The sequence below is a fragment of the Mustela lutreola genome, chromosome 4, assembly GCF_030435805.1.
Source record: "Mustela lutreola isolate mMusLut2 chromosome 4, mMusLut2.pri, whole genome shotgun sequence".
NCBI classification, from domain to species: domain Eukaryota; kingdom Metazoa; phylum Chordata; class Mammalia; order Carnivora; family Mustelidae; genus Mustela; species Mustela lutreola.
Window position 1 is genome coordinate 30,274,695 of NC_081293.1, and position 15,752 is coordinate 30,290,446.

At 49.4% G+C, this 15,752-nt stretch overlaps 1 protein-coding gene across 2 annotated transcripts; it reads left to right on the forward strand.

The window, feature by feature from the left end:
- Positions 1-4,411: 4,411 nt before the first annotated feature.
- AVPI1 (arginine vasopressin induced 1) lies at positions 4,412-12,535 on the forward strand. Of its 2 annotated transcripts, none has more exons than XM_059169272.1 (3): positions 4,412-4,688; positions 10,693-10,989; positions 11,946-12,535. In XM_059169272.1, the coding sequence occupies exons 2-3, from the start codon at positions 10,703-10,705 to the stop codon at positions 12,103-12,105; spliced, it is 447 nt and encodes a 148-aa protein (XP_059025255.1). In that variant the 5' UTR covers positions 4,412-4,688; positions 10,693-10,702; the 3' UTR covers positions 12,106-12,535. The 2 variants fall into 2 exon arrangements, with proteins under 2 accessions (XP_059025255.1, XP_059025254.1); XM_059169271.1 differs by having other exon boundaries at positions 4,419-5,050.
- Positions 12,536-15,752: the final 3,217 nt, after the last annotated feature.

Sequence of the window (15,752 nt, forward strand, 5' to 3'; positions counted from 1 at the left end):
TCAGGCTCCTGGCTCAGTAGGGACCCTGTTTCTCCCTCACCCTATCCATACTTTATTGTTCCCCCTGCTTGCTCTCTCTCTCTGTCAAATAAATGAATACAAATTCTTAAAAAAAAAAAAAAAAAGAGCTAAGTACTTGTTTAAAAAAAAAAAAGGACATGAATTCATACTTGCTATGGATTGAATTGTGTCTCCCCAAATTCACATGCTGAAGCCCTACCCTCCAACATAACTGTCTTTGGAGTAAGGAAGTCATTAAGGTTAAGTGAGAGGTCTGTAAGAGTGCAGCCCCAATCTGATAGGATTAGTTCATTTATATAAGAAGAGACACCAGAATCCTCCCTCTCTTCCTTCACCATATGAGGACACGGTGAGGAGGCGGCCATGTGCAACCAGGGAAGAGGGCTCTCACCAGAAACCAGATGGGCCGGCACCTTGATCTTGGTCTTCCTGCCAGCCCAGCTGCGAGGAGCACACATTTCTGTCGTTAAGCCACCCAACCTGTGCTATTTTGTTATGGCAACCCAAGCAGATTAATACAAAATTGACCTTTAATTCTAATGTACATGAGTCAGATTAGGTGTGGAGGTTTTGTTTTGCCTTCGAGGTTTTGTTTTGTTTCCGTGGTTGTGTTTCTATACTGTACTGTCTGCCTGTAGGGCTTTGCTATTCTCAGTTGCTAAGTTCAGAGAAGAAGGCTGTAGTAAGTTGTCTTGTATAATGTCCCAAGCACAGGGGAGCTTCTTAAAAAGTTTACAATTACCAAGAGCACTTATCAAGAAAAAGAGAGGGTACTCAAGAGATACACTACTGTTTGTCAGTGGAGGGTGGACGTTCTCTCTGGTCTCCCCAGAACAGGACAGAGAGCAAGAACAAACCCATTGGAAGGGAACCATTCGCAAGAGCTGCATGAATGATCCCTGCAGGACAGAGAGGGGAGTCAAATGCTGGTTTATCGTCTGTAGCAAGGTCTGTATTGAGCCCTATGCCCACTGCATCTCACTTCATCCTCACAGAGGTGGGGATGGTCAGTTCCACTTTATAGAAGAGAAACTAGGAAAGCCGAGAAGTTAGGTTATTTGCCTAAGGTTGAACAGCTGGAACCCGTTTCCTAGACTCTACTCCCCTAGAAACTAGAACTCTGCTGAGCTGTAATGCCAGCCGAGGCAACAGGAACATGTGCCCTCCTATACACACCTATCAAAATCGTCTCTGAATTGAATGGAAAAAAGTTGATGAAAGCCCCACAATAAAAAAACAGGACCATACATAAATCCTTGTGTTGCCCAATTGATTCACACACTATTTTCAATTCTCTTAAAGCATAAGGACGACCCATGTGGGAACCACGAGCTAATTAGAAATTACTATTCCCGTTGCAAAATGATACCAGGTCATAACACAAACAACAGTCTGCTTTTAAGTGTTGACATTTTGTTCACTGTGGATGTTTTACATTAATTTTGGTTTTTAAAAATATTACATTAAAATATTTATCTTGATTACTGGTTGGTTGGTTCGTTGGTTGGTTGGTTGGTTGGTTTTGGTGTCCCCTTAAGTACTGCACCCAGGAATATTCCTCACTCCCCTCACCATAATCTGATCGCTGGTAAAACCAGGTCTTGGCCTGAATTACACCAGGGCTCCCTTCCTCACAGCTCACCTTCTCTTCCAAACAGGGCCATACCTGTTGTTTTCATCAGACATACAGATGCATAAAGCTGTAACAATAGAAATGTTTCCATTGTGTGATAAGTGCATGGTCACATGCCTGCAAAAATGTTGGGAGACACCAGATGTTCTCCACCCAGCCTTAGTCACATCTGACCCAGAAGCCACAAGTTCCCAATTCCCACCCTGGTATGCTCGTCTGAGCTGCCGGCATCAGACATCCTAGGCTCTCCAAGCACTGAGATGCCGCCAAGAGTTTGGCCTTCCTATTTCTGAGACCAGGGAACAGGGAGTCCCTGTTTAGGACTCCACACACTCCTCTTTTTAGCCAAGCAGTTGGCTGAAAAGGCTTTGCAGCAGTGAGCACCTTCTTTTGGAGACGAACATTGCTGACTTCTTTTTGCTATTTCCCTAGGTCTTCAGGAAAAGCAAAGAGAAACTGTTGTTAAAGCCCTTTTAACTACAGCAAAGCACTTGCTGATGTTGTTTTTGTGCAGGACAGAAAGAGGAACTGGAGACCATGGGATGAGGAAGAACAGCTCCCAAATATTCCTTCCATCTTGCAGAAAGGGACCCAAAAATCCTTATTTGCTGCATTTTACTCCTTTCCCCTTGGAACTTTTATAGAGGAGAGATCACACTTAAATGACTGTGAAGGTCAGCTCTGGAGTGAAAATGAAGTCAGGGGGACCTAGCTGCCTATTCCCAGACACCTTCCTGACCATATTTGAACCAGTGAACAAACAACTCACCTTCCAAAGAACTAAATAAGTGTTTATCAAGAACCTGTTGGGAGCACCTGGGCAGTTCAGTCGTTAAGCATCTATTGATTCAGGTCATGATTTCAGGGTCATGGGATGGAGCCCAGCATTGGGCTCTGTGCTCAGCGGACAGTCTGTTTGAGATTCTCTCTCTCCCCCTCTACTTCTGTCCACTATGCCCCCCAAATAAATAAATAAACCTTAAAAAAACAAAACAAAACAAACAAAAACAAAAACACTGGATGGGACGCCTGGGTGGCTCAGTTGGTTGGACGACTGCCTTCGGCTCAGGTCATGATCCCGGAGTCCCGGGATCGAGTCCCGCATCCACGGGAGTCTGCTTCTCCCTCTGACCTTCTCCTCGCTCATGCTCTCTCTCACTGTCTCTCTCTCAAATAAATAAATAAAATCTTAAACAAACAAACAAACAAAAAAACACTGGATACTCCATCCACTCCCAAACCCTCTTATACAAGTTCCAAGCTGTGGGCAAAGTGACCTTCTAAAAACAGAAGTTTTTCATGAGGATGAAATGAGCTACCATTTGTAATTGGCATTACTGGCACATGGTAAATGCCATGAAATATCTGTTAAACAGTATATATAATGCCATTCCCCTCAGAGAGTCAAATGGAAACTTTTTCACTGTCCGCCTCTGCCTTCTGCTTTCTCACCACTCTGCCCCTTCCTAGCCTCGCTCCAAGTCTCATATCAAGACCTGAGTCGAGCTATCTCCTAAACTTTGCACGTGCCATTCTCTCTTCCTTAAACACCTTCCCAGACCCACTTCTCTTCATTTGACCAACTTCAATTTCTCCTTCCTATCTTAGCTTAAATGTTACTTCTTCTACCTCCCAGGACCTCCTACAGGGAGTTGAGTTTCCTCCGTTTGACCCTTTTATTTTGTTTTATTTTCTTCTCTTAGAAGATTTTTTTCAAATCTATTTGACAGAGACGCAGTGAGAGAGGAACACAAACAAGCAGGGCAGTGGAAGAGAAGTAGGCTTCCCGCTGAGCAGGGAGCCCCATGCGGGCCTCCATCCCAGGATTTTGGGATCATGACCCGAGCAGAAGGCAGATGCTTAGTGACTGAGCCACCCAAGCATTCCAGACCCTTTTATAGTTATAATGTTTATCACAATTGTAATCACCACTAAATGTTTTAAGCTTTTTAAAGTCTGCCTTCCTTACTAGGCTGTAAATTCCCCCAGGTCTCAAGCTTATAGGCGTCTCCTATTCATTACCTCTTTTTTTTTTTAAATTTTTAAATTTTTTGTAAACATATATTTTTATCCCCAGGGGTACAGGTCTGTGAATCGCCAAGTTTACACACTTAACAGTACTCACCATAGCATATACCCTCCCCAATGTCCATACCCATCCCCCACCCCCCACCCCACCTCCTGTCCCCCCTCCCCCCAGCAACTCTCAGTTTGTTTTGTGAGATTAAGAGTCACTTATGGTTTGTCTTCCTCCCATATTCACTACCTCTTAAGAAACTTGGACAGTGTGGGCCCTAATGGACCATTGTCCAATGAATTATAAAACCTTCCTAATACTGCTTATTTAGATAACTGGCTCAAGGCTGCACAGCTGATTTAAGATTTGAACCCATGGCATTCTAGCTTTGAAGCCCAAAAATCTCGCCATCCCTTCCTTTCCCCCAAAGCTGGAGCCAAAAGATAAGTGGTCCGTCTGGGTGGTGAATTTAAGGAACTGCGGATCTATTTGCAGAGGGCCACAAGCTGCAGGGAGCACGCCGCGGTGCGCGCTGGCCTACGGCCCAAGAGAGGGGGCACGCGTCACGTGTACCCTGCAGGGCCTGCTGCTGCCGCCGCACCCCGAGGCTGGAATGCGGCCCCGCCCCGCTCCCGCGCCAGCAAAACCGCGCTCTCCCAGGGCACTGACGTCAATGAAGGGGGCGCCTTCGGGCGCCGCGCTAGGGCGGCGGAAGGCGGAGGGAAGGGGCCCCGGCGGACACGCCCCTCGCCGCTGCTCCGCGGCTGATTGGGCCCGCGGAATCTTCGCACTCAGGTTTCGAGGCCGGCGAAGGGAAGGGGGCGGAGCCTCGACACGCCCCTCTCCCCTCTGTTGCTGATGATTGGCCCACAGAGTCTCCACGTTCGATTTTGGAAGGCTCCGACCGAAGCTCTCACCAAGGCTCGGCCGTGGATTGGCTCTTCCCCGGCTGGGGAACGCTTTCTCCCGGGAGTCGGGGCTGTGACCTAGGTGGCCCGCCTTGGGCGGCCAGGCCAGGTACGTAGATTGGAGGCCTGGCTCGCGCTGCGGTGGGAGCGGGCGGCGGGCCATCAGAACCCGGGTGGCAGCGGCTTCCCGAACCCGCAGGTCCACTTAGGGCCCGGCGTTGTGCGAAGCGGCCACGTCTGAGCCCTGGGGGCTGACCTGTGCTGGGGATGTCGCCCTGCGACCTGGGCCAGGATATCCCCTCCCAAGCTCTCGTCCTGTGCGTGAACGCCGCCAGGTCCCTGTGAGCACCTTCGCAGCAGGAAGCGTAGAGCTACGCCCGCCCTTTCGAAAGGCCGTGAAGGGGTTGGAGTGCGCACATCTTAGCCTGCCCCATCCCGATTTGAGGTCTGTCGGCGCTGCCCTTCAGCGTGGTGAGTAATCGCTCTTACTCCTCACGGGGCCGTGGAGCGCTGAGGGCGCCGAGGCTGGCTTGGGAGACCTGACTTTCAATCCCTGCGCCTTCCGAAACCCGCAGAAGCAGATAGGAGGCTCGGAGAGGTTTCAGAGCCTCCTGGGTCGTGCCTTCCCCCGACGACCTCGTCAGCCATCTGGCAGAACAAAAATAACAGTGGTGGAGGGGCTGGGCGCTGGGGTCATACTACCTGGGTATATCCAGCCTCACCACCTACCTCCTGTTTGACTTTGGGCAAGTTACTTAACCTTTCTGAGCTCAGCTTTCTGATCTATAAAATGGGTATAACCTATAACCATAGCGCCGCCTCATGGGGTGAGGATTAAAAAGATCACCTATTTGAAAGCGATGTTCTGTGCTTGACAGGGAGCAAGCTGCCTCAGTGGCAGCTGTGATTTAAAAGTGCACAGATGAATCCATCTCCCTTACCCTCATTTCCCAAGAGTGAAGGTCTGTTTTGAGGGAGTTTCATGAAAATGACAATGATTCTATAGGGCCTAGTTGTTAAACAGTCTTTCCCTTACATCACTCATTCATGATGCAGTGTACTGGGATGGATGCTTTCACATACTTTTATCTCCCTTATTCCCTTACAGGTTATTTATTCTCACTATTCTGATGATGAGCAAAATGAGGCAGGGGGAAACAGGCTTGTCAATGTCACCCGGTTTTCAGAAGCACAGCCAGAACTCAGGGTTCTTGAACTCTTGAAAAGAGTTATTCCTTCATCTAGAGTTTATTTTCCAGTCGTATCTGAGTATGGGTCTAGGGGTAGGGCCTTGTTCCTTTCTCCGCTTCCACATCAGGTTTGGAGACCTATGTGTATGCAGTTGTCTCAGGCACTTCTGGAGGAGGCTATGCCCTGAGGCCTGGGGGGCTCACATGGCCATGTGGACTGGGCCTCCCAGTGGAGGAGCCACAGATTTTGGCTGCTGTCCAGTGGCGGGGGAGCAGGCCAGGGCCACAGCGTTGATTTGGGCCTTGGGCCAGAGCCTCCAGTTCTTTATCCAAGAGGCCCTTTGCCTCCAATTACAGACTATTACCATCAGCAGGGTTATCTGAAGGAGGGGAGCTGAGTGGGAAAGCAGTTGCTGCCCAGCTCACGCAAGTGTGTTCTGCCTCTCGTGGTTACCTGAGCCTCCCTGAGACCACGATCGGAATAGCTATCTAAACTGAGCTTCACATACTACAAAGGATGCTCAATTGTGTACCCTATTTATGTATTACAAATTCATTGTCTGGTGAGTCACTTTTTAAATATACTTCTTCGTTAGAGTTCTCTCATTCATTTATTGCCTATGTCAAAACAAGTTGAACTTTGCCATTTTCCACATTTGGTATTTACTTTGTGGGTTCATTTTTAAGCTAGTTTATGTCAAACTGAAGTATTTTGCAGTGAGTTTTTACTCATTTGTTCACAGACCTGGGTTTATATTCTTTGCTGTCAGCTCTGGAATGAAAGATCCATTTATAATCTTTTAATATCCTTGCGGTGGCATTTTCCAGTTCAAAAAAAGTACCATTGTTCAAGTATACACTGATTTTCCTAGATTCAGGTCTTGTCCAAGAAAATAGGGGGGGAAAGAGCACATTGAATAAGAGAGGTTTCTTCTGGGGTGCCTGGCTGCCTCAGTCAGCGGAGCATGGCTTTCTTGATCTCGGTCTATAAATTCAAGTTCCGTATTAAGTGTAGAGATTACTTAAAAAATAAAACCTTAAAAAAAAAAAAAAAAACCAGTTTCTTCTGATAATACAAGTGTTCTGAACTCGTTTTCCGGAAGTTTGCATCTAATCTTATGGAAACTCCACTGATTTTCATTCTCAGTCTGACTGTTGGTTCAAGCCCAGGGTGGCAGGCAGAGCTAAGAGGGAGGATCCTTGAAATCTGGAGGTGCCAAGGCCCCCTGTCCCAGGTTGCATGGAGGGTATGTTTGAAGCTGGAGGCTTAGACTCCCCCAGAAATTTTGTTGGTGTGTTTGTAATTCACTGTAACTCGGACACAAGCGGCTGGAGGTTGGGCCGTGTAGGGCCTTTTAGCCATACACACGTGGTGGCTAGGAATATCTGGGAAGTCAGTCTCCAAGCCATCCCTGAGACAGCACTGCTACTTAAGCTGGTTGCCATTCTCTCTGAGGAGAGGGCGAGATTGCCCGAATCTGAGAGAAACGATACTAACCTCTTCTCCCACCACCCAGACCAGCCTAGGAGTGTGTCCCAGGCTTGGCTGTAGCCAGTCTAGGTCCCTGGAGTGCTTTAGAGCGGTGAGTTCTCTGTCTTCTCCCAGACCTTAACCCCACATCCCACCAGCAAAACAGTGTCTTGTCTCCAGGGAAGATTGAGGAGGGCAGAAAAGAGGAACTACTGGTTGGGGAATTTCCTGGCACCTAATTAGCCAGGCCTGTCCACACATGTTGTGTCTAGGCCTTGGCAGCCAGGCAGACCCAGTCACCGCTTCCGTAGAGACCTAGCCTCATCATAGAATCCCTAACACCACACACGCCCTTGGAGACCAGAGGTATCAACCTGTTCTTACAGATGTAAGGGGGAAACTGAGGCCCACGGAGGCCCAGCCAGCGAGTGGCAGGACTAGGGCTCTGACTCAGAAGCCAGCACTGTGTGCCCTGGGCTGCGTTGCAGTTCCAGATTTGTTTTGTGGAAGTTGGGGATATTCCTCTTCAGACTGCCACAGGTTCAAGGCTAGAACAGCGGGCCACAGAGTCAACAGCTCTGATGCTAATGAAAAGATTAAAATAAATTGTACAGCCCCACCCTTGCCTTATGTGTGGGCTGGCCATGGCTCTTCCTTTTCCACCGGCAGGTTTCCAACTTGGTGACTTTGGTGAGAATAGTGAAATATCCCTCACAGAGATGACGAGCCAGCAGCGTGTTTGGAGCTTGGTTGTGAAGGCAACAGGTTTTCAGACACGGCTGCAGCCCTTCACACCAGGTCCTGGCCTTGGCCGAGCCCCAGGCATTGAATCTGTGTCTCAGCTTCCTGTGCTCCTCTGAGCGGAGAGGAGGGTAACGGTGCCCGATTCCTGCAATTACGTTGAGGATGAACCATCATGCATATTGTCGTGTCGCCTGACGCAGAGTAGATGACCCAGAGTCAGCTTTTTTATCAGCCTGAAAGTGTTCCCTGGTGACTGTTGTTTTCTGGTCACAGTACATTTTTATCATCCAGCTCAGGAGAGTTCATTACCACACATACTAGGTTTTTAATTGGATTCTGTAATAGTGCCTATGGAGAGGTAGATTTTAAAATTCCCATTTCCAGATAAAAGCACAATTTTTATGGAGTTCATTCATCTGAAAGTTTTCTGCAGGTTTATTTTAGTTATTGAACTCTTTGAAGAGTGGGGTTCTTGGCACCTGGGTGGCTCTGTCGTTAAGCATCTACCTTTGGCTCAGGTCATGATCTTGGGGTCCTGGGGTTGGGCCCCACGTCAGGCCCCTTGCTCAGTGGAGAGCCTGCTTCTTCTCCCACTCCCCCTGCTATGTTCCCTCTCTCACTGTGTCTCTGTCAGATAAATAAATAAATCTTAAAAAAAAAAAAAAAAAGAAATGAAATCCCTATTAAAAAAGAGTGGGGTTTGTTTTTCTTAAGATTTTGTTTATTTATTTGACAGACAGAGATCACAAGTAGGCAGAGAGGCAGGCAGAGAGGAGAAAGCAGGCTCCCTGCCGAGCAGAGAGCCCAATGCAGGGCTCGATCCCAGAACCCTGAGATCGTGACCTGAGCCAAAGACGGAGGCTTAACCCACTGAGCCACCCAGGCGCCCCAAGAGTGGGGTTCTTATGAGAGGTCTAGAAACTGGGACAGGGTGAATGTGGAAATTACTGCAATAAGGAGGGCTGCGATTGAGGTGAGGAGCAAGGGCCAGTTACATTTGAGGAGTCTGAACGTAATGGAGAGAGGTCTCAAACTCTCAGAACAAAGGCAGGGGAGAGTAAGGGCAGAGAAGCTGGGAATGCTTTATATGATTTCCTTTCTGTTTGTTACAGGGAGCATGGACATTTTGTATTGAAATGTATTAATTTTTATTCCCTTTTTAGGCTAGTTCCTGGGTGACAGGTGTCTCTGTAGCTCTCTGGAATGAGGTGAGGTCTGGTGTAACTACCTGACCTTTGCCGTTAGGCCTGGCGCTGAGGGGTGGAGGGAGCACAGGCAAGTCCTCTGCTGGCTCAGGCCCGAACAGTGGAAAAGGGACCCTATCATACCCTGACCCAAGTACAAAAGTCAAGGTCAAAACGGGCATGGGGGTGGGGGTTATGAATAAATCTGCATTTATTTGGCCCTTACCCTGTACCTGATACCACACTAGGCGCGCTCAGTCCATAGAGCAATCCTGAGAAGTGGTTGAGTCCCAGTTTACAGCTGAGCAAAGAGGCTCAGAGAGGTTGAGTAACTTGCCTAGAGTCACCGCTAGGAAGGTGGCAGAACTGGGATTTGAGTCCAGTTCTGTGTAATACCGAGGTCCTAGGTCTTCCTTGTCTCTAGTCTGCTTCCCAATCTCAATCTCATAGCGTTTTCAGGCTGCACTGGAGACAAGGGTAGGGTGAGTGAGCCCCCTTTTATTATTATTATTCAAATAGAACTCTCTAGAACTGAGGATGATCATTTAATTGAATTTTTATTTCCTATGAGGGGGCACTGACATGAGGCTTCCTTTTATCGAATTTTCTTATAGATTTCAGCCTCTGCCCATGGTTGTATATTCTAACCCTGGAGCCGCCTCTTCACCCCTGTGTTCCTTGCCATGGCCTTTTGGACTGCAGCTAGATCTATTTCATACTGTTTGCTAAACTATTTGAATTTGGGCTCTCTCCAGGGTCTTGAAAATAGGTGGGATGACTGTTCTCCATGTTATAAATGGGAAAGCAGAATTTTAGAACCTTGAGCACTGTTCTTACCACTGTCTTCCCTCAGTCCTCACTGCGACTCTGTGAAGCAGAATTGGTGTGGGAACCAGCTGAGCCAGGCAGTGGTGGAGGTGGCTGGAAGTGGGATTCCAGTGTGGTCGGCCCAATCCCATAACCCTCCTCTTCTGTGCTACAGAACCTGGGCCTTCGCAAAGAGGGCTGCCGTGCTCACGTGTCAAGGAGGTCCCATGACTACAACTCCTAGAGCCATGTCCCGTACCTCTACATGCTCAATACTGCGCGGTGGCTATTCCTAGCACCATCCTTAGGACCTACGTATCCTGGGGTCGGCCTGGGCTTACAGCCAGACAGACCTGGGTTCTGCTCCCAGCTCCGCACTTATGCAAGGCTTTGTGGCTGCAAAGGATCATTTTAGCTGAGCTGTATTTCTTCATCTGTACGGTGCGGATAAACCATTCATTCTGACGTCACAGGCTGCTGGGACTCCTCAGTGAGCTAGTACGTGCATTGCACACATAAGCACTTTGTAATAGTTTAACTGTCATTAGTGATATTATTTCCCTAAGGTGCCCTAGAAGGTAGAGTGACTTTAAGTCAAGACTTTCTTGCACGTTAAGTTCCTGGAGAATAGAAACGCCAGAAGGCTTGCATTCACCAGGACCCCAGGTTTGGGAAGGGCCCCATAAGCTAATGCCTCTCCATGCTTTCCTTCCCCAGAGCACCCAGGATGGGCACCCCGGCCTCTGTGGTGAGCGAGCCGCCCCCATGGCAGGCCCCAGCTGAGGCCAGGGGCCGCAAGCAGGCATCAGCCAACATTTTCCAGGATGCTGAGCTGCTGCAGATCCAGGGCCTATTTGAGCGCAGTGGGGACCAGCTGGCCGAGGAGCGGGCACAGATCATCTGGGAGTGTGCAGGAGACCACCGTGTGGCAGAGGCCTTGAGGAGGCTGCGTAGGAAGAGGCCTCCCCGGCCGAAACCCCTGGGCAACTCACTGCACCACTGCAGCCGGCTCAGGTGGGTTCCTGGAATTGGAGGGCGGAGGGAAGGTGAGCGCTAAGGCTGCCCTGTCCACCACTGCCCGGCGCTACTGACTTGGCCTCACTGTGAGTACCGGCCATGGCAGGGGCAAGGTCTATTCCGTGCCCATGATCTCTGTTACTATGGGAGTCATACTGGACCCCGTGAACTTCCACGGGAAGGCAAGCCTGGGTCGTGATTTGCAGAAATTCTGCAGGAATGTAGGGAGGGACTATCGTTTGGAAGGAAGATAATTTGTTTCCTTGTGGTAGAACAGGTAACAATCACAAGTAAGCCTGGTTAAAATCTGGCCTGTGGAATTATAGACTATAGTGTAGGAGGGTTCCATAGAGGTACTAAGGTTTGAAAAGTGTTGAAGAACTTTAAATTTTCCCTAGTCATCCGCCTTTGCCTAGGTCACTGACAGCCTGAGAACAGTGAGCCCCAGGAGGTCAAGCTGAAACACGCGGCCTAACCAGTAATTGTGGGTTATGCTCTGGGCTCTAATTCTCCCGCTGCCTTCTCGGGGCCTCCAGTCAGAGCACTAGACCTGAACAGGTCTTCTGAATCAGCACATCCAGGGGAAGCTGATTGGGCCCTTCCTCAGATCAACTCCAGCTGACTTGCAATCCCTGTTTTAAAACACTTTGCTAAGGAGGTTACTTGGTTCCTCTGGTCTCCTATCACGGCTGACCACTGATGGCTGTCACGAGTACAGCATGAGGAAGCTGGAGAAATGCCGAGTATCACACACCCTGACAAACCTAGTCCAGCTCTCTTTATGGAAAAGACATCTGAAAGCTTTGTCTGGTCTTTAGCTCTCAGAGGGCCAAAGCCCTGGGCTTATTTTACTCCAAACAGTGTGATTTAATAGATCCTCATAACCACAATCTCTTTAGTCCCCATTCTGCTCTTCCTATTGACATGGGCCTATCACACACTTGTTCTCGCAGAATCCCCGAGTCCTGTGCTCCACTGGTCGACCCACAGAGTGGTACCACAGAGACAGCTTCTGATGATCAGTATCTGAACTCCAGAAGGACAAGTGCCAGGATCCGCCGGAACTGGAAGAAGCCAGGGCCTACAAGCTACCTCCATCAGATCAGACACTGATCCAGGGAAGGGGCTGGCAATGGCAGTATCTTCCCCAGGAATCACAGGGACTTTTGCCAAAGGGCCCAGGAGGTGAAGAAGGAAGAGAGATTTGAGGCAGACACCCCCACAGGGATAAATGAAAGACCACAGCCCATTCAGAAGAGGACTGGAAATGTCCCCTGAGCTCTAGGTTATGTGGGACCCATTCCTCACCAGAATGAGAAACAGCGCCTCAGCTCTTCCCATCTTACAGTATACCTGGGCTGCATGATATTTCCCTGAGGGTCATGTGATGGGCACTCGGACTGAGCATCTCACCACTCCTGCTACTAACCCTCCTGCTCCTCCTGTAACCCATGGTCCAGCAGCCGGCCCACACCCCGCCCCTGTCCGGCTAGCACAAGGAAACCATGGTTTAAGTGGCAAAATAAAAACATTCATATCAACAGCAGTTTGTCTGTCACAAAAATACAATCCCCAAATGGACACTCTGGAGCCATGGGATGAAAGGTGGTGCTTACTGCGGGGAAGAGGTGTTCCCAGGAATGAGGAAACAGGACAGGCCTCCTTTTCCCTGTGAACTCCCCCAGTCCCCTGTGCCAGAGCCTTCTCTTCCAGAAGCTGTCTGGTTGGGAGATGCCAACATTTCTCGGGCAGTCCTGATCCACAGGAAAGAGGTGGCTCCTGGACTCCTGCCAGGTCTAGAAGGGGGAAGGGCTATTCCAGTAGGCCTTGCATAGTGAGCAGTGAGTCTGCAGTCAATGTGCTGTCTGCCAGCCCTTCAGCTGGTTTCTTTACCCCCATGGGCCAACCATCCTTACTGAGATGGGACAACAGCCGGGCCAATTATTCTTGAGCATTATCTGAGGTTTCCTAGCCTAAAAACCTTTAAGGTGAGGATTTTTGATTACTCTGCCAGCTTTGTCTCAATAGCATATTACGTGCTCATTAGCATTCAGCTCTGCTCCAAGGAATCCTATCTGTCCTATTACCCATCACTTAAAGGACTCAGGGTTCAAAGTGCTTCAAGCAGGCTATGATGTGCACACAGAACAGGGCTGCCCTCTTGTGGCCCAGAAGAGAAGCCGAGTCCACAGTTCCTCACCCCAAACCCTTAGAGCTAGATGATTTTGTTACTCAGAATTTTTCCAGCTTTTAGGAAGTAGTCAGTGCAAATAGTGCCTAATCCCTAGTAGGGAAATAACTCGTAACAGAACATTAATATTTCTGCAACAAATATATACACTCTAAGAGAAAAATATCATGGTTACAAATAGCTTCAATTCATACCAGCGTAGATTCAGGTCACGTTTTGGTGTCAAATGAGTTAATGAAAATATTAAGCACTGAGACTTCGGAAATGAGGACCTGTATAACTCAGGAGCCATTATCTCAGCAACTCCATGGAAACACATGGTCCTTTGTCCTTAAAATTGCATTCTACCTTGTCTTCCTTTTACCCAAGATCACTAGACAAAAAAAATCAGAACTCGACTTGTTATTCATACATTTTCATTGATTTAAATACATTACATACAAGTTCTACAGTGCGTTGGAAGAACAACACAGGCAGCAGCACTCTCCCAGCCCAGCCTCACTTCCCTGACACGGGGACAGGACCTGGGGCTGGCAGAGGGCTGGGCTGTCCCATGAGCGTCACCCAGAAGCCTTCCCTGGCACTTTGGGCCCCCAGCTCTCCCCAAGTCCACATTCAAGGCAACCTGAGTACAGACTTCAAAGAGAATTGAGACATGCCGAGAAAGGATACCCCACATTCTTGCCTGCCAAGACTGGGACCAGCCCCCTCGTTTGTTGGACCCAATTTCCTCCTCATCACAGAGGTGGTCTAGATGAGGGCGATGTGCATATCTACTTGGCTGGGGGAAGCAACCAGCTTCCTCTAAGACTGCTTGGACTCTCTCATAGCCCAGGTGGGAAGCTTTACCAACACGTCTGTATAGAGAGGTCTTCGGAGAGCTAAACACACCTGGGCCCCTCTGGCCTCCGGAAGCCCTGCTGCTCCTGTAATCTGGGCGCAGGCACTGTCGCCACCACGGTCCCCAAGGCCAGATTCCAGGTCGGCCAAATGAGATTGTCAGGGCTAAGAGCTATGTCTTTATCCACAGGGCATGCATAGCCAACTCCCAGAAACTCTTCCTGATAGTTGGAGGGAACCCCACCAGAAACTGGCTCCTGGGGGCTGGGAGGCAAAGGGACCGACTTGGCCCAGCTGACAAAAGGACTGCACATCTCTGCTCTGCCTCCTGGGCAGCGGGAGCTGGGCAAGCAGAGGGCACAGAGCCATAGTCCTCGCTCCCTTTCTTTGGTTGTTTTTCAAACTGTCAAGATAGTTTCTTTCCAAGGCTGATTGACCAATCGCAGGGTGCCAGAATCTTGAAGTGTCCAGTAGCGCAGAACTGTCCCTTAGCCACAGATGGCACCCTCTTTGCTGCCTCCGGAGGCCATTCTTTGCTTTGGTGTGGAAAGGGCTTAGACACCTGGCAAGGGGGCCAGCTGAGGGAAGAGCTGGAAGGATGAAGATGCACACTGAGCTTGTCAGGCGCTGGGGGGCAGTCTGAAGGCCCTTCTCCTCTGGGCCCTGCCCCTCCCAAGAAGCCAAGGAAACACTGGCCAGTAACAAGAAGTCGGGAGCAAAGGGAAGCTGCCCACTAGGAAGAGAATGAGTCCCGTTACTCCCACCAGGCAGCAGTGGTAACATAAAAAGAAATCCAGGGACCTAATATCCTATTCTCTTATGAGCTGAGATGCAACTCACTGAGACCCAGAACTGAACCCCTAAGTCAAAGTGTTGAGAAAAAAAATACCCAACAACAGAACAAATTAGAGGACCTGGGGGAGTTTATCACCCCGACTCAGAAAGCAAGGCTGGGATGAGTTTACCTACAGGCCAATTATAGCTCCCAGCATGCACTTAGGCCAAGTGGATTGCTTCTGCATGCTGGGAGGGCCACTTCCTCCCTCTTGCCTTTGCCTGAATGACGGGTAAAATGCAAGCCTGGACTAGGGAGGGCAGAGAGCAGAGCCGATCTCTATGATTATATGCAGAACCACTGGAGCTCTGGAGCAAAAGTGTCCTGGCCAGGAGAACTGGGTTGGGAGGCTTTTAGTCAGCCTATTGCACTGGTGGGAGAAGGGGAAGAAAACCTGGCAAAAAAAACAAAGGAAAGGTGTGGCTTCTGTCTGTCCCAACTGGTGAGTCACCCAGTGGCTCTCTGAATCACCCAGCCGGTATGGTCCATGGGAGTAAGGAACTGTGAGGCACCTGAGTGTCTGGGCCCATGCAAATTTAGGTCTGGATCACAGGTTTCTGACCTGAGAGGATCTGGGATTCTGCCTGGGTTTTGCTACTAATATTTAAATTCGTATTTGTGTGTTCGTTTTCTGATGCAGAATATAATGAGAATTGCCACAGAGCAGGGTGTCAGGGAGGGAAGGGGATTTCCCAGCTTGCCCCCAAGGGATGCTGGGAGATGCTCCTTCCGGGGCTTCTGGATTACTCACTCGAATGGAGGCTCCAGCCCTCCCTAGCAATCAGAAGGGCCCAACAGCACACACTGTCCCTCCGACTGTGCTTCTCCCTGTGCTTGGGAAAGCCCTGAGGGGCTGGCGAGCAGAGAAGAAGGGTTCTTAAGGGCACTGCTCTC